The 24,397-nt window shown below is 34.3% G+C and overlaps 2 protein-coding genes across 7 annotated transcripts; one reads left to right on the top strand and one right to left on the bottom strand.

The window, feature by feature from the left end:
• Positions 1-1,012: 1,012 nt before the first annotated feature.
• Positions 1,013-19,847, bottom strand: LOC134260701 (centrosomal protein of 63 kDa-like). Of its 6 annotated transcripts, none has more exons than XM_062743262.1 (17): positions 19,718-19,847; positions 16,466-16,571; positions 13,965-14,154; positions 10,936-11,031; positions 10,385-10,528; positions 8,451-8,564; positions 7,832-7,966; positions 7,343-7,462; positions 6,790-6,935; positions 6,174-6,260; positions 5,706-5,817; positions 5,154-5,414; positions 4,476-4,631; positions 3,758-3,900; positions 3,213-3,373; positions 2,631-2,812; positions 1,015-2,183 (listed from the first exon to the last, which is right to left on the bottom strand). In XM_062743262.1, the coding sequence occupies exons 2-17, from the start codon at positions 16,510-16,512 to the stop codon at positions 2,034-2,036; spliced, it is 2,244 nt and encodes a 747-aa protein (XP_062599246.1). In that variant the 5' UTR covers positions 16,513-16,571; positions 19,718-19,847; the 3' UTR covers positions 1,015-2,033. The 6 variants fall into 6 exon arrangements, with proteins under 6 accessions (XP_062599261.1, XP_062599230.1, XP_062599268.1 ...); XM_062743269.1 differs by lacking the exon at positions 19,718-19,847 and adding an exon at positions 19,594-19,615; XM_062743254.1 differs by lacking the exon at positions 19,718-19,847 and adding an exon at positions 17,317-17,409.
• LOC134260742 (COMM domain-containing protein 2-like) lies at positions 19,803-23,910 on the top strand. The gene is made up of 4 exons (XM_062743295.1): positions 19,803-19,937; positions 22,441-22,518; positions 23,150-23,232; positions 23,695-23,910. Exons 1-4 carry the CDS (start codon positions 19,871-19,873, stop codon positions 23,893-23,895), a joined length of 429 nt encoding a protein of 142 aa, XP_062599279.1. The 5' UTR covers positions 19,803-19,870; the 3' UTR covers positions 23,896-23,910.
• The last annotated feature ends 487 nt before the right edge of the window (positions 23,911-24,397 follow it).

The following is a 24,397-nucleotide window of genomic DNA, read 5'->3' as shown; positions in this document are numbered from 1 at the left end:
TAGGTTTAACCGTTTTAGGTAGATCTCACCTGGATTAAAATTATATTAAATAAACTTTTCTTCTCCAAACCCATTGAAACGGCATGAATAAGAAACTTCTTAACATTTTTAGCTCACCTGAGTCGTAAACTTTTCGCATTTTCATCTTCTTCTCAAGAACCACTGGGCCAATTTCAACCAAACTTGCTACAAAGTATCCTTGGGTAAAGGGGATTCAAGTTTGTTCAATTGAAGGGCCATGCCCTTTTCCAAGGGGAGATAATTATGAATTAGAGAAAAATTAATGGCATTGTTAAAAAATCTTCTTCTCAAGAACCACTGGGCCAGGAAAGATGAAACTCATGTGGAATCATCCTCAGGTAGTGTAGATTCAAGTTTGTTCAAATCATGACCCCCGGGGCTAGGGTGGGGCCAAAATGGCCGACCCAAGTTTTACATAGGAATATATAGGAAAAATCTTTAAAAATCTTCTCAAGAACCACTGGGCCAGGAAAGATGAAACTCATGTGGAATCATCCTCAGGTAGTGTAGATTCAAGTTTGTTCAAATCATGACCCCTGGGGCTAGGGTGGGGCCAAAATGGCCGACCAAAGTTTTACATAGGGATACATCGGGAAACCTTTTAAAATCTTTTTCAAGTACTTCAAAGCCGTGATTAGTGATATTTACTGAGTATATGGAATCATCCTCAGGTAGTGTAGATTCTAATTTGTTCAAATCATGACCCCCTGGGGGGTTATAATTCAAGCCCTCCCCCCCCCCCTCAGTAAACTCAGTTCTGATCTGATTTGTGCTTTGTGCTCATGTGAGCACTGTGGCCCCTGGGCCTCTTGTTATTTAAATAAGTATGTTGTATATTGCATTAACAAAAAATCAAATTGCATTTTTTGGCACTGATATTGAAGAGCATGTTTTGTAGTTTTATTCTCTTTCATACTACATAATTATATTAATAAGTTAAAAATAGAAAATAACACTGACAGACAGGTTAAAATGACAATTTTTATTTAGAATTTACATGTGCAAATGCAGGTATAAACATGATGAAAGATTTTGTAAGGAAAGGTTGTAATGGTTACAAAAATTTGATTTTCACAATTCCAATCCTTACAATGAGGTTTTGTGCATTGCTGACAATCGAAGATTCCAATACATTTTTGTTTTCACTTAATTTACAAGAGAAATACAGAATTCTAAAGCATTCATAATGTGTTCACTTAACATGTGCAAATAGAAATCAACAAAAAACAATAACAGAGTGCGGTAGTGTGTGTAACAGAAAATTGATTGATTTCTCATGCATTGTATGACCTGAATTTCTACACATACACCAAGTTGGTCTATTTCATGTCAACTACTGTAGATTCCTAAATATACGCGTGGAATTAATTATTGCGCAATTTTGCGAAAAACACCACATGCGAAATAAAATTACTCGCCTTTATTTTTATGGTGCTGAAATCTATGTTAAAACTCTTGATCAACCGTCCATTTGCGAATTCTTATTCTAGCGACTTGCTGTTGAAGAGCCAATTCACGATAAAAAGTACTCACGAAAAATAAGGAATCTACAGTATCAATGATATACAATAGAAATTACAAAGGATGATAATGAAATAAATAGATAAATATAAATTTCACTCAAATATCACAGGCTCATCTAAATAAATCAGTTCAGAGTATAAGTGGCATCCATGAAGTTTTACAATTTTTAAGAATATCTCAAGTTTCTCTCAGATTCAAAACCTGTTCAATTCACTGGTATAAAGTACACCATATTATACAACAAAAGTCAAGGCATACACACATAATCACCAATACTCCTGACTTTGATCATATACCCCATGTCAGGTACATAAACTGACAAAAACATCTGAGACATAGAAGTCCTCTGTCCTATAAATAGGCTAAATTTCCAAATTGCACTTCATCTAAGATATCACAGAAATTCCCCCTTTGGCTGAGTGGAATCACCCTGTTCATCCATTAATCACTGAACACAAGAACACAGTACTCTAATGACGAATTCCCCATCACCTCTTGACATTGTACTTGCGGAGTGTGGCCTCTGTGCCTATTTTTAGCTGTTCTATGTGCGAGTCAATTAGTCTCTCGAGTTCTCTTGCTCTTTGATTTTCTGCCGCTAAAAATCTCTCTGAGACAGAATTCCTTGAATGCGAGTCCTGAAAAAATAAGAAATGCTTTTCATCAAATGACTACAAAATACAAAATATTTTACTTCAAGTCAGAATTTGACCTATGGAGTACCACTCATTTGTGTCTCAAACAAGTTTTGTTTCAGAAAATTAAAATATTCATTTTGCTTTATATCCTGATAATTTATATATTATTTATTTCAACAATTTGGAAACACAGTGCCAATTACAAAGTTCTATTTTACATTAAGTTCAAGCATGACTTTCGTCTAGCCAAAGCTTTGTTTTTTAATTTTGCAAATTATGCCATCATCATCTTTTATGTAATGTTCAAAATTTGTGGATGGATATTCAATTACATTCTCAATTCAAAACTCTTGAAGGCATAAATTCAGGAAGAATATTTTTTAATGACCCACATTAAGGTATTTAAAGGAAATTCATTTGTTTTGATATACAGATATTTTTTTTTACCTCTACATTGCCATAGTCGTCATTGAGTGCATAGTCGTTGACACTCTCTGAGATGGACATAGCCTGACTGCTGAGGACGGTCTCAAAACTGTTATCTGCCTCATGGTGAACCTCCCCATCACCATTAGCCCGAGTCCCTCCTAACTCTACGTCGTAATGGTCAATACCGCTCACTGGCTGACCTGAACGTGGAAAACAGATGCTCAGAATAATTGTTACATAGAGGTTACATTCATGCATGTTTTACTCTCATAGCATGAAATGATACAGCTAGAATCATCATTTTTCAGGATAGGAAGGTGGTGGGGGTGTCAATATTCATGAATTTTGTGGTTCACCTATACCCATGAATTTACAGCCCCATATGATTCCCTGATTTTTTTTTTACATACAAGTTGCCTATGAAATTAGTCCCCTTGAAGCAGTGAACTTGCCCATAAACTCAAATCTACATTTAAAATGATTTCAAATGCCCTCTTTCACTATTTTTTAAATATAATTATTTTTCAAGTGCTGTGACGATTTGAGTATCATGACAGTGTTAATTTCAGTACAACATACAAGCGAGTATTCCTAACGTACTGTAGTTACTGTTTCGTTCCATGTCGAGCTGTTCCTCTAGGCGGGCCTTCTGACTGCGTAAGTAGCTGATCTCCTCCTCGTATCGCTGTACGGTGGAGTCCAATCTCTCCTGGACCGCGTGTAACTTCCTCTGGGAGTCCTCCTCCAATCTCTGGAGTCTTCTGTCAAAGAAAAATTATATCATAAATTTACAAATTTCTTGCACCAGTGAGAAAAAAAAATCTTTTATTATTTATAAATGAGATTTCAAACATTTTGCTCTGATATTTGCGACATTTGAGGAAACAGATGTATCTCTGGTAATGGTTCCAATGCCAAAATATTGCTTTTAGATCTGATGATGATGGACTTTTCCAAATTTATCAGAACAAGACATAACTCACCTATCACCTTTAAACCTGATGCTCTGCGCAGACATTTGGGTCCCTGAGAGCCAATCATTATTCACCTATCATCTTTAGACCTGATGCTCTGTACGGATATTTCTGAGTCCCTCATGCTTTGTGCAAATATTTCTGAATCTCTCAGAGCAAATCATTACTCACCTATCATCTTTAGACCTGATACTCTGCGCTGACATTTCCGAGTCCCTCAGCGCTAGGCGTAACTGTTCCTCAAACTTCTCCTCCATCTCGTTCATTTCCTCCCGCAAACATGACAGGTCGTCCCGCAACTGACGATTTTCTTGCTGCGACAAACAAACAAGAAGATCAGTAAGTACAACTGAGTACACATGTACTATGGAGAAAATACACAATTTTTAAATAAAAACACATATATATATATTTATTTTATTTTTTCTCAATTTCGATTCTAGTTCCTAGCAATCCAAACAGTAATTTATGAATCTTGATTATTAATACATGCAGTTCTTCAAAGCAATCTACTCAGGATTCATGACATACTGTATAGTGAATAGCATTATGTTCTCTACATTAAAAATTCAGATCTTCAGATTGAATCTAAAATGGAAACAGTCACTGAAAGTATGAAAATGAAAGAAGAAAAATAAGTAAAAGGTGAAAAATGAAGAAAAAATAAAATGGGGAATTAATACACAACAAACCAAACTTAATTAAATATTTAATCTCACACATATTTCATTCTAAAAACCATGAATTAATAATTCATTAATTGTGAAACATATTAACCTCTGACCCTGAAATTTCCACTATTTTGTACACCGAATAGTAAAAAAAAAACAAACACATTATATACTAATATGTTATATCATAATATCGTTTCCTCTCCCCTTTAGTTTACCTCCAGTTTCATGATGGTTGTGGTGTAAGCATTTTGTACGGCCGTAAGGTGATCCTGAACCTTGTCAAAATCGGAATCGTTTTTGGCTTGTTGTAAAATGGTCTGACGTAAGTGGCGGTTTTCTAGCCGGAGTGCTTCAATCTGTGCATTTGCAACCTAGTTAAGGGGAACAGAGTTCAAACAACAAACAGAGTTAGGAGCAGTGAAAAACAGCAACAAGTTAGAGAGTTAGTGTCAGGGTGGCAGGCCATGTTACAGGGGGGATGATAATGTGATTGAAAAATTGTGAAAAATGCTGATAAAAATATGAAAATCTAGGTAGTGCTTCTTCTTGGTAAAAGTAGAGCTGTAACAATTTCTGTTTATACTTGCATTCAGCAGATTATCAAAATTTAGAATTTATTGCAATTGTCCATACTTTCTTTAAAATTAATCACTAAATCATTGAGACCGAGAAGCATTTAATAAATATCTTGACTATCATTATCTGAAATTAAGTGTTAATATAATGTAACTTTAATGAATACACTTTTTGAAATTTCTTTCTACTCTAATAACCACAAAAGATATCTGTAAAATTATGGAAATGAAAACTTGAGTGCTAGTGACGAAAACAATGTGTGGGTGCATGATTGCAAATGAGCAATAGCAGAACAGTGAACGATTTTTTGTACAGACCTGTAGCTCCGCTTGTCTTCTGTCGAGAGCCTCGACCTCATTCCTCAACTGGGCCTCAACATGGCTGGATTCTTCACTTAAGTTTGCCATTGTTTTGGTGCGATCATGCAGGTCTTTGGTCAGGCGTGTAATCTCTGTCTTTAATCCTTGGACCTCCGATTCGTAGGCGTCTTTCTGGGAGAGCTGTAGCTCTCTTAATTTGCTGACTTCTGCTCGCAGCCTCTTCACTTCACCATTTTCCAACTTTGTCAGCTCAGTTTTCTGTGAAACAAATGAAAAAATGCCTAAAATTTAGCAATCTAGCAGTTTTGAAAAATGTGAATAATTTTCAAATCTTGACATTTCTAATCTTTATGTGATTTTTCTTCTCTTTTTTTTTTTTTATTAAAACTGAACGAAAGTAGCATATAGAATAATGATCAGGTTGCAACATATCAAAACCTCATTATCACAATATTTAAATCCAAAACTGAAACCTATAAAATCTATCTGGCATTGTAATACATGTAACACAAATATCAATAATTTTCAGTCCCGGTTGACCTGTCTGACCTTTTGTTCTAGTTGATCGGTCAGCCTCTCACAGTCCTCCACAGCTCGCTGGAGATGTGACTGTAAGCTAGACAACTCTTCCTTCATTTCCTTCTCATGTTTTCTGCACATCCTACAAACAAACAAATACACCTTACAGGTCACAATCATTATTTTCAACCAATCGCCTTCAAAGAGAGGCTTTTCATTTAATCTAACAAAAATTTCCATTCTTATTAGGCTATTCTCATGTCTGAGCATTTGTCAGTAAGCAGTACATTCTAGTGGCTATCAAGAGTTATTGCCCTTTACCTAGCTTCTTTACCACCATACGCTTTAAAAATTATCATTTTCGAATGAACATCATCGTAAATCAGTTTTTCAATTATTCTAACATAAAGCTTCCATTCTTATTTGGCTATTCCCATATCTGAATCTCTAACAATAAGCAGTACATTACAGTGGCTATCCAGAGTTATTTCCCCTTACCTGGCCTCGTCTTTGGCGTCCTCCAAGGATTCCCTCATCAACCGAATCTGGTCACTCTCCTCCTTCTGTCTTATATCACTCAGAGACCTGCAAAATATTTGTTAAAAAATCATATCATTAACTACATCTACAATGTCGATTTAACTGCTTATATACCATATAAGTGGAAATTTTAGCGAGACGCAAATTTAGCGATTTGTCCTTAAAAAGGGGTATTTTATTTTTAGCAAGATTTAATATTACTGATTTTAAAATGCTCAATAAAGAAGCTATTACAAATAAAACGCAATTAATTTTTAGCGATATTCAATTTTAGCAATAGAATTCCAAAATATATGTGAGAAACTAAATACATGTACCATGTAATCTTCAAAGAAGCGCCACATATGAACCAAAATTTATTTTCATGACACTGAAGACCGTGTAAAAACCATGAGATCAACAATCCATTCATTAATTCTTGTTCTCACAATTTGACGTCTGGCTATTACATGAAACTACGTTTTCAAGGAATTAAGAATCTACAACATACTTTAGTTAAAAGACTTGCAGACCTATCTAAATCACAAACTGTGTTTTACTTTTCTATACAGAGATACAGAGGGAGATAACTCACTTGATGATCTCGTCTTTTTCTGCCAGCGTTTGCTCCATCTTTGTCATACTCTCACTGTGGAGGCCTTTATCCTCATCTAATGCCCTCAACAGGTCCTCTTTTGTCCTCAACTCACTCTCCAGCTCTGCTTTCTCCTCCTCATAGCTCTATAGAGAGTACATTAAAAGTACCATGTATGATACAGTAAACTAGGCTTATAATGAAATGCCAGGAATGGACAATTTATCTTTGTTATAAACGTAATTCATCATATCCATTAAGCTAAAAAAATTTACATATTTTAAAGCTAAGGAGAATGAAAATCATGTTCATTGTGAGCATCATTTCATTGCAAGCTTCTTTGCAGTAAGAGTGTTTTAGTGTAATTCATATTTCGTTTCTACACAGAAAAAGTGTTTTTACCAAAAGTCTCTGTGCAATATTTTAAAATGTTTCTCAAAATGATCTAAATTCCAGTAACAATGAAATCACCAGCGTCAAAGTGCCTTAATTTTATAAAAGAATAAATACTGTATTTCCTAATTCTTGGTATATTCAACCTATAGTCACTTACTCTGATTGTGTCGTTGGCCTTCTTGAGGTCGTTGAGAAGTTTTTCGTTGTCGTCCATGGCTTTTTTGTGAGCTGTCATGGCATCATCCAGGGAGGATTTCAACTTCTCCACCTTAGTCTCCTGTGGGAAAGAAAGCATTCACAAATTAAAAGACAGACAATACCTAAAGAAGAATCTAGCTACTGAATACTTCACATATATTGTGTTGTTTCAATACTTTTTTTCTTTTTAAAATGAGAGAGGAGGAAAATTGACAGCTAAATTTATAAACACCTAGCCAAGTGCATCTCTTGTGAATTTCATGAGAAAAAGAGTTTTACTCGAAAATCCCACAAGATACATTTTCTGTGTACAAAATCTACTACCAGAGTAAATACAGACAACCAAAGATGACAAAAGAGAAAATATATATTAATTATCAAGTGCTTTGATGATAATATTAAGACACTGCACACCTGTAGATGTAGACTAGTATATACATATATATACCTGTGATGTTAGTGTATCGTTAGTCCGCTCTAACTGCCCCTCTAACTGAGTTATCTGATTTTTGAGACTCAACTCGGTCGAGTCGAGCATCTGTTTTCTGCGATCGAGTTGAGATTGGTAAGTTTGGGACTGGCTCTGTGAAGATGAAGGGTGAGTGATAATTCTATGACCGTGAACTTAAGTTCTCAATCGTGCATTACATGAGGTGCTTATAGATTAATCATATTAATGTGCATGCCATATACATGTTTATATTATTAAGTGAAATGATTTTCATCATTTTTGCTGGGACATTGAAATAATGATTTTTTTGACAAGACTTTTCTCACTACATTGTTGATGCAGCTTCAAAATTTTCCATTTTAATATTTAGAAAGTATGGTAGTTGAACTTTACAAAGTTGGAATTTTATTCCAATATTTCTTGGATAAGTTCAATTCAATTTACACTAAATATTCCATATAAATGCATTCAAATGTCTAGAAATTTATTAGTCAGTACACATATTGATACATTGTACATGCAATAACTGACTATTCTAAGCAGTTGAAATTTGAGGTAAGTACAAGACTAGATGATCCACTCCGACTGTCATTACATAGAGAGATCACAGCCATACCTGAATGAATTCACATTTCTCTGTCAGGGCTTTTCTCTGGGACTCCAGAGCCTCAATCTGCTTCTGAAACGTCCTCCTCTGTAACTCCCAGTCCTTGGCTTTTTGTCTATACTCCTATAAAATGTAAATGTCATAGTCTGTTAGCTTCACCTTCAAGTGTACACTACAAATAATGTAAAAGTCTGTTAGCTTCACCTTCAAATGTACTCAGAATGAGCAAGAAATGTCAATGTCTAAACATGTTATTTTTTTCTCCTTCAAATCACAACAGTGACTGTAATCTTATCTACTCTCACTTTCACTCTTTCAAACTTGTGGGTATTGATTAAATATACATTTTACCTAATACCATTTACACTTCTCACAGGAAAAGAAAACATACAACTTTAAAAGATTTGTTGACAATTACAAGGTCAGACTTGTTTTACAAGTTTCATGGAAGCAAAAGACGTAAAATAACTTGAATTCATTGTGTGTTGATTCCCATGCTTATATTTTACATTTGGACTTATTTCATGGGTAAGTACATTGTTGATCTCCTATCCCACTGTGTCATTGTCCATTAAATCATTGTCACTTGAGCTGTCTCAGTTCCTCTGTACTTATTACTACATGTATCTTGTTGAGTCATCCTATCTCGCTATTACAGTCCTGTAAATCAGAGTGACTTGAGATATCTCAGTGTCTCTACTTACTAGTGTCTTGTTGATGAGTGAATCTATCTTGCTTTTACTGTCCTGTAAATCAGAGTGACTTGAGATATCTCAGTGCCTCTACTTACTAGTGTCTTGTTGATGAGTGAATCTATCTTGCTTTTACTGTCCTGTAAATCAGAGTGACTTGAGATATCTCAGTGCCTCTACTTACGGGTGCGTCGATTTACCCAAAAGGACCCAAAAGGAAAAAAGGACCCAAAAGGACCCAGGAACCCAAAAGGACCCAAAAGGAACCCAAAAGGACCCAAAAGGAAATCAGAAGGACTCGAATTAATATATTATAATACATTGAAAATTTATAATTTGAATTAAATTATGAATATTATATTATAAATTTACCTAAAAATTGGCAAAAACATACATTTATATTGTTGCAACTTTTCTTAAAGAAATAACATACGACTTTTATAACACATCAATCATTAAATCTGGTCAAATATGCTTTGATTTCTTTTAGCTGAATTTAACAAAGTGCACTGTATTATTCTATTTCTCCTTCTGTTTTATTATATCTTATTATATGATATTTGATAAATAAAGAAATAAGTTTATTTAATGACATGTTCTAGGCATATGGTATCGGGGATGGGTGAGGGTGGAGGATGGGGGGGGGGGGGGGGGGGGCTCCCACCTCAACCCAAACACGCACTTTACCCTCAAAAAACTAGTTTTAGTTTTAATAAAATATGAAAGTATTCATTATATATCCATTTAATCTCTTTATTTCAAGTCCTTTTGGGTCGTTCTTAATTTCCTTTTGGGTCCTTTTGGGTTCCTTTTGGGTCCTTTTGGGTTCTTTTGGGTCCTTTTGGGTCCTTTTGGGTAAATCGACGCACCGTCTACTTACTAGTGTCTTGTTGATGAGTGAATCTATCTTGCTTTTACTGTCCTGTAAATCAGAGTGACTTGAGATATCTCAGTGCCTCTACTTACTAGTGTCTTGTTGATGAGTGAATCTATCTTGCTTTTACTGTCCTGTAAATCAGAGTGACTTGAGATATCTCAGTGCCTCTACTTACTAGTGTCTTGTTGATGAGTGAATCTATCTTGCTTTTACTGTCCTGTAAATCAGAGTGACTTGAGATATCTCAGTGCCTCTACTTACCAGTATCTTGTTGCTAAGTCTTCCTATCTCGTTATAACTGTCCTGTTAATCAGTGTGACTTGAGATGACTCGGTGTCTCTGTACTTGACATATCTCAGTGCCTCTGTACTTACCAGTATCTTGTTGTTGAGTCGTCCTATCTCACTGTTACTGTCCTGTAAATCTGTGTGACTTTTGTCCTTATCTCGCTGATGGTCTTTGATCTGTTTCACGTGCTTCTTACTCAGTCTCTCATAATCTCTCTTTACTTTCTGAACCTAAAGGAAATATTAATGAAGAGCTTTCATGTGAGTCATGTTTAGGGCGCAACAATAAATTCCACATCACACCTGACAGTTGGATTATTTGGTGCTTTTTGGGGGGGATTTTACTCAGTTTGTAAGAAATTAAAAAGTCAGCATTTCTTATTTGGATGTTTCACCACAGTCTCCATGAAAATGGCATTTTAAACTTGACCTTTGATCTCTCTATATGACCTTGACCTTGCATAAAATGTAAAGTTCCAGAATTGCAAACACAGAGAGAGAATATACATATGTTGAAATATTATGTCCCCTTTTTTCTTCAATCTGGTGGCATAAAAAACTGAATTACTAAAACTTTAAAATTTTACAGGCATTGGCCGCAGGTAAAAAGAAAACCAAAACTAAAATAAAACCCCTACCTCATTTTTGAGATTAGTCAGTTGCTGCTCATAACAAGTGACCAATTCTCTGTGAGATTTTTCCATTGTCTCAACCTGAAGTCGTAAATGACCAATCTGTAAAACAAAACAAAATTAAACTTAATTTAAATGGTAATGAAGAAATTTCAATTAAGTTTAAGTAAAATAAGATTACACAACATGTTTTTATTTTTGTTTTTATGATCATCAGGAAATACATTTTTTTTTGTGCATCCTTAAAAAGCTGAAAGGAACAAATGTTTTTTTCTATCCTGAATACAAAGACACATTTTTTTTTGGTTTGGTTAAAGGTTAAGAAAGCTCAAAGACAGGTACCAAGTTGCACTTCATTCTCAAAAGACAATAAACATGCAATAAATGTACAGGTAAGTCAAATCTATCCTAAAAAATTCCCTGCATCCTTAGCCTCCTACCCACCCAATCTGGTAATTCAAACATCAAATTGTCGTCAAAAAAAGTAACCTCTTAAAAATAGGAAAAGAAAATTCAAAATACCTTTCTCAGTCTTTGCGAGACCTTTATTTATGAAGGTCACGTGTGCAGTCTGTACTTAATTCCCCTAATTAAATCCACTCTGTGATTTTTTGGCTTTGTTTGCCCCCGACGTTGTAAACCGATTAGCCAATGACTGCATTCAAGTTTGTGAAGATGTCAATTAATTCCCGATCAGAATTAATTTAATTCGAACATGTTGAATATATTTACAATATATAAAGCAGACATGTGCATTACATAATCATCATTGTAATGTTTTTTTTTTAACTTTATGCCAAAAAAGAAGAGATGATAGAATATTTTTTTTTGTATTTGACAATGATTTCAAAGCACACAGTGTTGTCAACATGTGAAGTCATTTTTAAACCTGCATGATGTCTCTTTATGCTCCCGTACAAGGAGGTTCAATGGCCTATAGTTTTTAATGATATTTTCTTGTAGAATGGATTTTAATTGAATTTTAATTTAAATCTAATTGAAAGAAGAGGTAATTATTAAATGTGAGAAGCAGGCTAAAAAAAATGATACCCCTTGCTCCCATGTGAGTATAATGGCAAATTCCCCATGCTTTGCTAAAAGGATCGAAATTCACAATATCAGTACAAACAAAAAGTAAAATAGGTGTTCAATGGCACTATGTAAAAGATTCTAAGAAAGATTCATTAAATTTCATTCTGTGGAGATGCAGATACATGTAAGAGGGAATAAGTGGGATTTAAAGGATGTACGGGTGGGGACAACCCTAACACTGAATTCCACTAATTTTCAAGTTGGGGGGGATAACAACTAGAAATCTGCTTAGCTGAACTGACAATGAAACTGATTAAAGGGAAAAGGGAGAGGGGGCACTTCTAGGACAGATCTGACTTAAGATGACTTTTTGGACATCGAGAACTATTTAGAGGGCCGAGCTACCCTGGGATAGAATATACATAGTCCATACATAATTAGGTATCAACCCATTCCGTTACTCATTAAGCTGGTAAGAATTAAAACATGGGACACATACAATGTAATCTATAGTGTTTCACAAATGACATGTCCCTTAATGAGCACAAAAATTCTCAAAAGATTATTTTTTTCAAAAACCCAGTCAATTCTCACCAAAGGAAAAGGAATGATCTGAAATATTCATCAATAATCATTTGACCAGAAGCTTATCAGATAAACAACTATAGATGTGTCAAGCATGGATTAAACCCCGGCTCTGTATTTCTGAACTAAATTGCAATGGGCAAGAGACTTATTTGTCAGCAAGATTACGAAGATTTACACAAAAGAACTTTAAATGTGGAACTCTTCCAACAAAGTCCTTCAAATATTTAAAACCTGCTGACAATTTTGTCAAATGGCAAATCTGCACAAGTTCGAAATTATTAATAAAAAAAATGTTTCAAATATTTAAACTAGCATCATTCAAGTCATTTGTAATAATTATTAAGTCCATTTGCTCACTTAATACTATAAAAGAGGATAAATTAACAAAGTAAAATTTTGCAATTTTTATGCAAGTGTTTGCAAGGGTATTTTTGCCAATTGAAAGTTAAAAATTACTTTTATTTTTGTATTGTAAGGTAGCTTTCTATGAAACTTCTGGTGGTGAAAGATTTTGCAAAACCTAACATGTACATTGCAAAATTTGCAAAAAATTTCCCCATGCAATATTTTCATATTTACAGAATAATCATTTATAAGAAAGGCTATAATTTTCTGTTAAATGACATTCAAATACAATATTATGATGTCAAAAGCACATGTTATATGGACAACGACCCTCTCCCTCTTTGTTTCCTTGTGCCCAAAAATAGAGACATCTTTGTACATGCAGACAAGTAAACACAGATTTTCCTAAACAAGTGTTACTTTTAATACATTTCAAGACATTTCTCAGGCTAATATCAGGACATAAATCATTCTGATTTTTCCAATTTATGAATAATTGAATTAAAAGTTACTGTATACTGGTTTCCCAATTTATTAATATGACTGAATGCAAAAAAATAATTAATGAAAATTTAAATTCTAATTAAATACGGGGCGAATTCAAAGAAAACAGTATGATTTCTTTAACAAAACTAGGACTGGGCGAATTTAAAACGGGGCAAAATTGTTTGCAAGAGTGAAAGGGCGAAAATAAGACGGGGCGAAAATAACCCCGTATACAGTATTTCAGTAGGAAGTTTTAAATTAAGACTGGCTCAAACTCAGTAGGACAAGAATTTTAATTGGACTTAACATGTACATGGCCATCATGCACACGCATACATACGAGCATTTGATTGCCTAATTTTATGAAGTTTACAGGTAATAACATACCAAAAGGGCATTGGGGATTATTTGGGAAACTTCTGTAATGGTTCCCATAACAAATAAAACCAATTTTCTTTGACCTTAATTTGCACAATGCATTTTAAATATTTAGAAAAGTTTTAAGCAAAGTTATTTAGAAACTGATCTCTTAAAAAAATCATCCCAGCCTGTGTTAATCAGGTGCCCTATGTAGATATCCCTACCTCTTTATGCTTCTGTTCAATAGTAGACTTCTGTAGCAGATTCTCCTTGTCCTTGATCTCCATTTTACTCTGAAGGCTCGTAATCTGGTGTTCCCAGTCCTTCTTCTTCGTGGCCATCATGATGTCAATCTGTTTCATCAATTCCTGAAGCTCCGCCTCGCAGCTTGCCGTTAACACTCCCTTTGGTAACCTACAATGTCGGTCCTCTCTCGCGTTAGTCAAGTTAATTCTACAGTGGCTTCCCTATCAGCTCCTTAAAAATCTTGCTTTATTTTTGCAGTGATTTACTGTGGCCATGAAAAATTCAATATAAGTTTCCAGACCAACCTAGATTTTCATTCATTGTTCACAATAAGTAAAACCAATATTGTCATTACATATTTTAACAAGTTAAATGCGATTTTTTTCCTTTTAAAGGTTTACCAGTACCAATATTTAAAAGTGTCAGTTTTATGTTGAACTTTCAATACCTTCTAGGATGTACTAGCTGCTTAATAAGACATTCTATATCGTCAAATTGAAAATGACAAAATTAATACTTTAGCTATACTAAATCAATCACAGATCAATCAATTAATCAGGTATATTGATCTTAGTATTCACTTACTCTGCTTCAGTGAAATAGACACAGGCACCCCCTGGGTACCACTCAGTACAACTTTTGTAAGTGTACATTTATACACCCTCAAATTCACATATCCCAATACACACACATAGGATCATACCGACACCCTGCGGCTTCAGTCTGATTTCCAGGCTAAGCGATCTACCCACAAATACCTGGGAGCTAATTAAACGGCTCGTATGAATTGATTGATTCATTAAAATTCAGGAGAACTATAGCTACAACTGATAATTTAGAACACCTCACCTTTTATTCATTGCGTATTTAAACAGTTCTTCCATACTCCGTTGACAAGAGATAAAAATCACCAACTCTGACAGTTTCTACAGCTAAGACATGTCAAGTCAGATCTTAAAAAAAATCCATAATTCTGTGTCCTATCAAAGATCCTCTTTTAAAAGCACACTAAGACAAATCCAATTTTGTCTTCCAAAGAATTGAGCCCGTTTGAAATGTTAGATGACAATTGATTTTTCTTGTAGATAGAAATCAGCAAGAGTGAATCAATAGTCATTAAAATTCAGTGTTTAATGACCGAAGATCAAACAATGATCAAACAGTTTTGTTTTAATGTTTAAAAAAAGACAAGGTAAAAATGGGTACACTAAGAGAGATATGGAGATCGAACTATAAAAATACCAAAGGCGCACTAGCTTGTCTACCTATAAAAACCTCAATTTATGATTTCAGAAATTGTTCTAACAAACATGATATATATGCTAGCCTAGCAGGGATAGCACACTTCTTACCTTTAAAACAATAGTGAAGTGCTAAAGTGCTCTCTCTCTCTCTCAATCTTTCTCTCTAAAACTGTGACATTTACAAGCGTGACTTGAAAAATCATGTGCACACCAAAATAATTCTAACCCTCAAAATAGCTCATCTTAGCCATTGTTTTAGCATTTTTTTTCTTTTCACAAATTGTGCAAAGCATTCATACAGCAGACAGCATTGTAGGTGCTTCCTATGGGCTAAATGAATCTGCACTTTTAAATTGCCCTTGACCTCAACACACAAGGTTATGTGCTAAGAAAAATTTTGTGTATGTTTGTGTTTTTTAGCAATATCACACCAATCTTTTTGATTACTCACTCGTCTTTCTCAGTCATTTTACGAAAAAATTACATCTCGGAGGAAATTAAGCTACAAAAGATTTCTCTGTGTATTAATATTATATGCTACAAATTTAACACGTTTGGATTATGCCATATAATACACGTCCACCTACTAACCCCGTTAACGAAAAATTAGGAACAATTGATTTCAAAATCTTAAACGAGGCTTGAAATGTCATGATGTTCTTAATTAATTCTCATTACAGTATGTGTCAATATCAGATGTATTACTGCAGAGTAAGTAGATTAATTACTGGACCGATTAACGAATAAGCTTAATCATCTTAATACCCGGTATGTCTACCAGCAATATCTTGACTGAATGCAAAGGAACTGTTAACTACCCGGGTAATACAAGTTATCAAGTTTGGTAAAAATATTTCATGCACTACAAACAAACATCCACAAGAAAGAAACAATATAAACAAATGCAGTACATGTAATATCAAAATGTCCACGCAATTTTATCTTTTTGCATTTGCCATTCATAATTAAATCAATGAAAATTATTGAGTTCAATTTGATTCTAGTTGAAATTATTATTTCAGTTCACCTACAAATTAAGGCCTAGAAAAAAAATATGTTTGTTTCAGTTCAAAATTCACAGAAATCAGTACTGTAAACTGATTAAATACCATATTTTTAAATTATTTCAGTTCATCTACACAACAAACATTGAAATTTACTTTCTGCCTCATGTGAATTTTTTTTTGTTAGGATTGTCCTCAAATGAGTGAAAAGTTAAGATGAAGGAGGCCCACCTCTGATCTCTCTGTAGATCCACCCACAGATTTGAGATTCTGTCCATCCTTGTGTCATTGGGAGGGTCAGATGCCACCAGCAGGTTCTTCACCAACTCCCTGTACTCTGTAAAAGTAGGTAAATATGAGTACATGTAATTGTATATTACCCCCACCCCATATTCACACAAACTACTGTAATATCACATATTTTCAGGGGGTCAAATTTTTGAGGTTTGAAGAAAAAATATTGGTCTGTGGGGATTTGATTTCATGGTTGGAAAATGTATGTATAGTAGAAATGCATGTGAAATTTTACTTTTCACAGTGGTCATAAATTTTTGGGTTTCTCCACACCTTGAAAACAATGAAAAATTATTGTATTGAAAAACTGTATACAATGTTATTCATACAATCCACTGTAAAAATTAGCTTAAATTTTAGGTGTTCATAGCTGCTGTGCATTTAGATAAATTCATGCTAAAACATTTTAGCATAATTATTTGCAATTCTTAATACTCAAAGAGGAGCCTAAATAGAAATTCAACAATCTTTCAGTTTTCCATTTGCACAGATATTTTAATTAAAAGGTGATATATAACATATATTGTATACGGCAATTGATACCTTAGAAAGTAAACAGCTTTAGTTTTAATTATTCCAGGGTTATGACAAGGTACAACTACTAATGGCTAGATCGAAATCATCCAGTTGAAAAATTCAAACATGCACCCTATCTTAAACATGTTAAAGTAGTTCTCATACCTTATCTTGAAGTATCCGCTAGTCAATATCTTGCTTATCTATGTACCTATATGAAGTGAGAACATCGATAATTCATAAGGCGCAAACATTGTAGATTCCACACTTACTTGACAATTGACATTGATAAGATTTTACGACAGTTTTAGAGAAGCAGTTTTCAAACAGTAATCCAATCAAAGAGATTTACGGTTCCCACTTCTCAATGTCAACAAGAAAATTGACAGATTGTTATACACAAAGATCTTGACTTAGAGTTCTACCTTCGAATGTCTAACATGCTACAATGTTTAAAGAATACCTTTGCTAAATAAAAAAGACCTTTGTGTTCCGGGGAGAGAGAGAAATAAACGTCTGGCCAAGTGAATTAAATGCCTAACTTCTTTTACAAATTAAATTGAAGATTGAATGCACAATGCAATTAAAACACAATTTAATTGGTTTACAAGGTTTAAAGAAAAAAATCTTTTTGTATATAGGGACTGCACTTGATTTCAGAGGTGAAAATGAACAAGTCTTTACATTATTGTTACAAATATTTCCAAGCAAATTAAGCCATATATAATTTACAAATTAAATTATAAGAACCTTCAAAATCTGAGAAAAACATCTTTCCTGACTTACTTTAATACATGTATAAGTACCGTACGGTCTGATAATCTAACAGACATTGTAAACATGAAGTAAAAAATGTTGATACAGAAAACTCAAAAGAGAATGTGAATCAAGGCTAAATGAATAAAATTTAACTAACTGCTTATTCAACTAAGAGCCATCCAGCCAATGGTGAAAAAACTACGAAATGTTTGTATTTGGCATGTTTTCTACTTTTTTTGGGGGGGGGGGGGGGGCATGGCACAAAAGGTAATAGAAATTAGAATTGAAAAAAGCTCAGAATCGGGGCAAAACCACTAAGCATTAAATGTATTATTATTTTACATTTCACCTGTTAGGCTTAAAAAAAATTTTGTTTCTGTAACATTCCCAAAAAATCAACAATTAGGTCGGAATTTTTTTTTTTTTTTTTTGCTTATGAATGGTAAAACATACCCAGACTGAAAATACCAGGTGTTATATTTACAGTGGACACCCAACATGGCATCCAAAATGGCCGCCTAGCGGCAGAAAACGAACTTCAGAAAGTTGTAGGGGGAAACTGTTGTTACAATAATGATTACTCTTTATATTTAAGGTAAATTTACACTAAGTTGACATAATTTATGTCTCAAATTAAGCTACAAGCTATTTTTTTTTAATTTAATAAATGGAATCAGCTGATTGATCAAACGAAGTTTTGCCATTTGTCAGAAAAAAAAAATCCACCCGGGGATAATTTGAATGGGTCGGTCGGGTTACAGGAAACAAACATAATTTTTTTTTAGGCCTTACCAGGCTAAATCCTGATCTCTGAATTTAAAACAGGTACATGCATTTCGGGTAGAAATCGAAGTATATCTAGCAATATGCTTCAAAACTGAGTATTGAGTAGCAATTAAATGTTTTATCCCTAGTTCCAAAGATGCTTATTTTTATCAGGTCCAGTACAATCACTAGATTTAGCTACGTAGGTAGAATTACCTACGTAGCTTTATTTACCTACCTCAGGTAGCTTTATCTAGCTATTTCAATGTAACTTTTCAAAATTTTATTTTTTATTTAAAAGAGACAAAAAATCGCAATTAAGAGACTATTGATATTCATACTAGGGAGGCTTATAAAAACAATCCAAAGCAGAGATAGTTTAAACATTGCTGCGTTTGGACAATTTAGAGCAAAACATGTAATTCCATTGTTTGATTACTGTCTTCTCTCTCATGCTTGCGGTGAGGCATGACTGAGTATGATTACTTCACATTATGCTGAATGATTACTGACCTATTATCATGTTAACCGGAACTGGACTTCTTTGTCATTTAATTCAAGGAGTAACTGTTCTAACTGTCATACATAGCCCCAAAACTTTCAGAACTTTGATTGCAATTGCGCACAAAAGACATTTCTTCAAGAATGATTTTTTCCTGAGTTGTTTTCAGATGAGTTCAAAGTTGAAAATGATAACTGCATCAAAAGGATATTTTCTGCACACCCTGAGAAAAATGCTTTTTATAGAAATAAATTGAGTTGGTGTGTTACCTCAGGTAGGTAAATAAAGCTATGTAGGTAAATCAAGCTACGTAGCTAAATCTAGTGATTGTACCAGACCTGTTTATAGATATAACGTTAAACAAATTATAATAATTTCCTAAAGTTGCAGAAAAGTCAAAATATAATATACTTTAACTTACTTTGCCTTATCATGCTCATATATTCCAATTTTTGGAAAGATGCAAAAAATTTTTTTTTTTTTTAAAAAGATGAAAAAATGATACTTTTAAACATGTTTCTACCTGTTGGTTATGGTATGCCTTCATGACAGTTCATGCTGTTTACAAATATGTACGGAATTTTCAAGCTTGAATGCATTGTCAATAAACTAAATAAAATAGTTTTTACAGAAAAAGATATACATACCATTCACTAATTACAGATAAAAAGATGCAAGAAGTTTAAATAATTCCCTCTTTTTTTGTAAACACTCCGTTGACAAACAGAAAGTGGAGCATTTCCGGCGTTTACGACAATCACAAAGGGGGCGTGTCATATGACAAAGTGAAAGTTGCAAAAATGTTGTTGATGTTCGAAGACCAGCACAAGGAACACTTGTCGTTTCTTGCAAAAGTCAGTCCAGATGGTAAGCATTCATCGTTAATAAAAGTTACACATTTCTTTATTTTCCGTTGATTCGGCATGAACAGAAAATGTAGGCCTTCATCATTGGCCCATATTCTTTTAATAGAGCATGTAGGCTATATATGTGGGCTATATGCTCTATATGCCTGTCCAGGCTGTTGGCGTGAATGTCCGCCTGTCATTCATATAACATACAACACACTCACGGCCACTGTACAGGTACAATCACTTGATGGAAGAACTGTAGTTCTCATGCACTCGATTTGTCCAGGTTGCACTCTGATAAAAATTTAGAAGGGATACCCTTTTTAGCTTACCTGAGCCAAAGGCTCAAGTGAGCTTTTCTGATCACATTTTGTCCGTCGTCCATCCTTCTGTCCATCTGTAAACTTTTCACATTTTCGACTTTTTCTCAAGAACCACTGGGCCAATTTTGAACAAACTTGGTATCAAGCATCCTTGGGTGAAGGAGAATTTAAATTGTTAAAATGAAGGGCCAAGTCCCTTCACAAGGGGAGATAATCAAGAAAAGACAAAAATAGGGTGGGGTCATTAAAAAATCTTCTTCTCAAGAACCACAGGGCCAGAAAAGCTGAAACTTATGTGGAAGCATCCTGGGGTACAGTAAATTCTAAATTGTTCAAATCATGACCCCCGGGGGTAGGGCGGGGCCACAATGGGGAATCAAAGTTTTACATAGAAATTAGCTGCAGATCTGTAGCTCTCCGAAAAAAATATATTGATAGACCGGAGAGCTACAGTACCATCCATTGAAAAAACTGTATATTTATTGCGCACAAAAAAGTGCCCTCGGTTCCTAATTAATTCTACCGAATTCTTACCTAAATTCAAATAAGGAAAGATTTAATAATAAAAATAAAATTCCTTTATCTTCTATCAAGTACTCTCGTAGTTGACATCCGAACGAAGCATATTGGACCGAATTATCTTTGAAACCAAAATGGCAGTATAAATAAGCGAAATGTTCGATGATTACAATATCAAGGTCAGGAGGACTATTCACAGCAATTATGAGGAATGTTTGATTGTGGAAACAGTGAAAGAATATGTTAGGAACACATGGTTAGTAATTTTTTGAGATTACAGTTTTAAAAGCATGGAGAAATGAATCGATAACCGAGCACACTTTTTTGTGCGCAATAAATATACAGTTTTTTCAATGGATGGCACTGTAGCTCTCCGGTCTATCAATTTTTTTTTTTTTCGGAGAGCTACAGATCTGCAGCTACATAGAAATGTATAGGAAAATTCTTTGAAAATCTTCTTCTCAAGAACCACAGGGCCAGAAAAGCTGAAACTTATGTAAACTTATCCTGGGGTAGTGTAGATTCTAAATTGTTCAAATCATGACCCCCGGGGGTGTGTCAATGGGGAATCAAAGTTTTACATAGAAATATATAGGAAAAATCTTTGAAAATGTTCTTCTCAAGAACCACTGTCTCAGTAAAGCTGAAACATATGTGGAAGCATCTTAGGGTAGTGTAGATTCTAAATTGTTCAAATCATGACCCTCGGGGGTAGGGCGGGGCCACAATGGGGAATCAAAGTTTTACATAGAAATATATAGGAAAATTCTTTGAAAATCTTTTTCTCAAGAACCACTGGGCCAGTAAAGCTGAAACTTATGTGGAAGCATCCAGGGGTATAGCTAGATTGATCTAACTGTGTCTTGGTACAAGCCCTCACCACAGTTAGAATACGTCCCATATACTTGCAATGTAGCAAATCTTAGCGGATCTGCTCCGAAACGATTTTGAAGAATATAAAAGGAATTGCACTGGAAATAACTACCAAATTAATCAAAACAAACCTTTTTAAGATTGCTTATGCCTTTTATCCCAGAAAATAATCCATCTAAAGACGAAAATCCAATTAATTTTCTCAACGTTTTGCTCTCGCTTCAAATTTACCTGCCATGTTTACGTTCGGAACTCTCTAGATTGTTTGTAGTAAATGCACTGAGTTATAGTGAGTACGAGTTATCGCCCATGTTTCTTTTGCTACATAAAATTAACTATTCTATCGTTAAACTTTAACAATATCTCTTTTAACATGAACCTTTCTACCTGGGGTAGTGTAGATTTCAAATTGTCTAAATTGTGATCATTATATGGGGGTAGGGGGTCACAATATTTATTACAAGGGGGAAATCTAGTAAAGAACAGAATGGTCAAAGCTCCTCAGGCGAGCAATGTGGCCCATGGGCCTCTTGTTCTTAAGTTAAATAAATTTGACCATGCTCTTGTCTTATTTCATGAACCTTTCAACTGTTCTCAACTGTCCCTTAACCTTTGAATCCCACTTTGTTATTGTCACAGGAAAGAAGAAAATGTGATGGGATGGGTCGGGATTCCAACAGAATCTTAACTTAAAATTTGTACATTTTACTGCACTTTTGAATAAATACACAAGAATTAGATTTATTGTTCAATATTTATATTATTGCTATTTATAATCATAAAAGAATAACTTGTAATTTTTAGTGGTTAAGGAATTCTGCAGAATCAGTATGGAATTCATCAGAAAAGGGACGAATCCAAAGATTTTCCAAGGAGCTGCACGTAAGATCAGTTGTCAAGAAGAATCAATAAAAATTGAAAAGATTACTTTTTAAAATGCAATAAAGTCTTTTGAGTAATGTTACATTGCAGTGAAAATGTATACATTCACATTCTTTAGGCCTAGAAAAAAAATATGTTTGTTTCCGCTTTCAGGCTGAAAAAATATAGGGTCGGTAGGTAGGCAAATTTTTTTTTTTGGAAAAAAAAATTTTTTCTGCTTCTTTAATCAAAAAATCAAAACATGTATAGAATTAACATTAATGACAAAAGAAATGGTGTTTTTAAGCATTTCTGTGACTTAAACTGATAATAGAAAGGTGACCCAAAATTCTTTTGGTCTTGAAAAGCTTGCAAAGTTGGAGACTATAATTCCCTGGATGAAATCTTGCACATCATGGGACAAAAGCAATAAAAAAATATTTAGGGTCGGCACTATAAATTAGGGTCGGTCGGGAAAGCGGAAACAAACATATTTTTTTTCTAGGCCTTATTACATTTTCTTTTCCAAGACTTGGAAACATGGAATTCAAAATTTGGTTTAATTTCTTTTACTAAATCAAGATTTTGCAGACATAAAATCAGTAATATTTTTATGAATTCGGTAAATTAACACTGATTAATTGTTTTTCAGAGAAGCTGAACGTTGATGCAGACACTGTACAGCATGGAGTGGAAGGACTTATGTACTTATTGACAGAAAGCTCTAAGCTGATGGTCTGTGTGATCTGAGATCATTCTAATTACTGTAGATCACTTAATTTTCGTGACACCTTATTTTTGCGAGATAGTCATTAACTCTTGATTAGCGAGACAAAATTTTCACGAATTGTGGTTATTGCTATTTATAATCTTGATGAATGCTATTATACGCCAGGATTAAATTTTCGCGAGCACACTGTCTTGCGAAATTATGCGAAAATAAAGTTATCTCAAATAAAAAGTGATTTACAGTACTATGCCCCCCTTCAAAGAAGGGAGGGTATATTTCTTTGCTGTTAAAGAATTGTTAACATTACTGGATCAAATCAGATTATTGCTTTACATTCTGCAAGAATTCAGTCTACATAACAGCATACAATTTTAAATATAACTTGTCATATTTGTAGTCTACTGGATTGATCCGCATTTTCAGTGCATGATTTATAGTCATCCTAATTTATGTTTTATTGATTACAGCTGAATGAGATTGATTTCCAAGACTCCATTATGACACTTGGCTTTGAGGAGGACATCAGGCAGACACTTCTGGAGATCTACCTCCAGAATCGCCGAGAAATTAGAACCATTTTATCTGAGATGTCCATGGACCTACCCCACTACCACAACCTGGAGTGGAGGTTTGATGTACAGGTATGTGTTGCTGTTATAAAGCAATGACAACAAGAGCACAGCAAAGCAAAAATTCTCTTTGTAAAAGAGCATGTCGCCAAATCAAGATGGCTTTCGACACTGATCCTGATACAGATGACATTGCTTTTGTTTCGCAGAGGATTAATTCACACACACACACACACACATACATAATCACACACACACACACACACATACGTGTTTGGACTTCGATCTGGGGACCCTGCCAAAAAATCTTAAAATGGGGACTAAGCGATTTCGTGGCAGAATTGGTATTGTTTAACTTATTTTACCCCGTCAGTATCCTGGAATAAGTAAATAGACTGAGTCTTTGAGCTAGAATGATATATTCATAAATTTAGAAAATGGGGACCCGGAAGTGCCAATATGGGGACCTCTGTGTAAATGTAGGGGACCCAACTTCTCATAAGCTTACAGAATTGGGGACCTTTACTCAGTCCCTCATACACAAAGAACAGAAATGGGGACATATTTGTAAATTTAAGTTTTGAAGATGGTTGGACATGTT

Source organism: Saccostrea cucullata, unplaced genomic scaffold (assembly GCF_032062105.1).
Source record: "Saccostrea cucullata isolate Sc308-1 unplaced genomic scaffold, CSIRO_AGI_Scuc_v1 ctg2674, whole genome shotgun sequence".
In the NCBI taxonomy this organism is placed as follows: Eukaryota; Metazoa; Mollusca; class Bivalvia; order Ostreida; family Ostreidae; genus Saccostrea; species Saccostrea cuccullata.
This window is presented reverse-complemented; position numbering and strand designations above follow the sequence as displayed.

What these genes read in the sequence shown, in the direction of transcription:
- LOC134260742 (XM_062743295.1), top strand. Translation starts at nt 19,871, where the DNA reads ATGTTGTTGATGTTCGAAGACCAGCACAAGGAACACTTGTCGTTTCTT. An exon ending in TGCAAAAGTCAGTCCAGATG is followed by an intron (nt 19,938 to 22,440) that starts GTAAGCATTCAT and finishes TGTAATTTTTAG; the next exon opens with TGGTTAAGGAATTCTGCAGA. An exon ending in CAGAAAGCTCTAAGCTGATG is followed by an intron (nt 23,233 to 23,694) that starts GTCTGTGTGATC and finishes TATTGATTACAG; the next exon opens with CTGAATGAGATTGATTTCCA.
- LOC134260701 (XM_062743246.1), bottom strand. Translation starts at nt 14,639, where the DNA reads ATGTACACTTACAAAAGTTGTACTGAGTGGTACCCAGGGGGTGCCTGT. An exon ending in TTGAACAGAAGCATAAAGAG is followed by an intron (nt 11,032 to 13,964) that starts GTAGGGATATCT and finishes TTTGTTTTACAG; the next exon opens with ATTGGTCATTTACGACTTCA. An exon ending in GACTCAACAACAAGATACTG is followed by an intron (nt 8,565 to 10,384) that starts GTAAGTACAGAG and finishes TACATTTTATAG; the next exon opens with GAGTATAGACAAAAAGCCAA.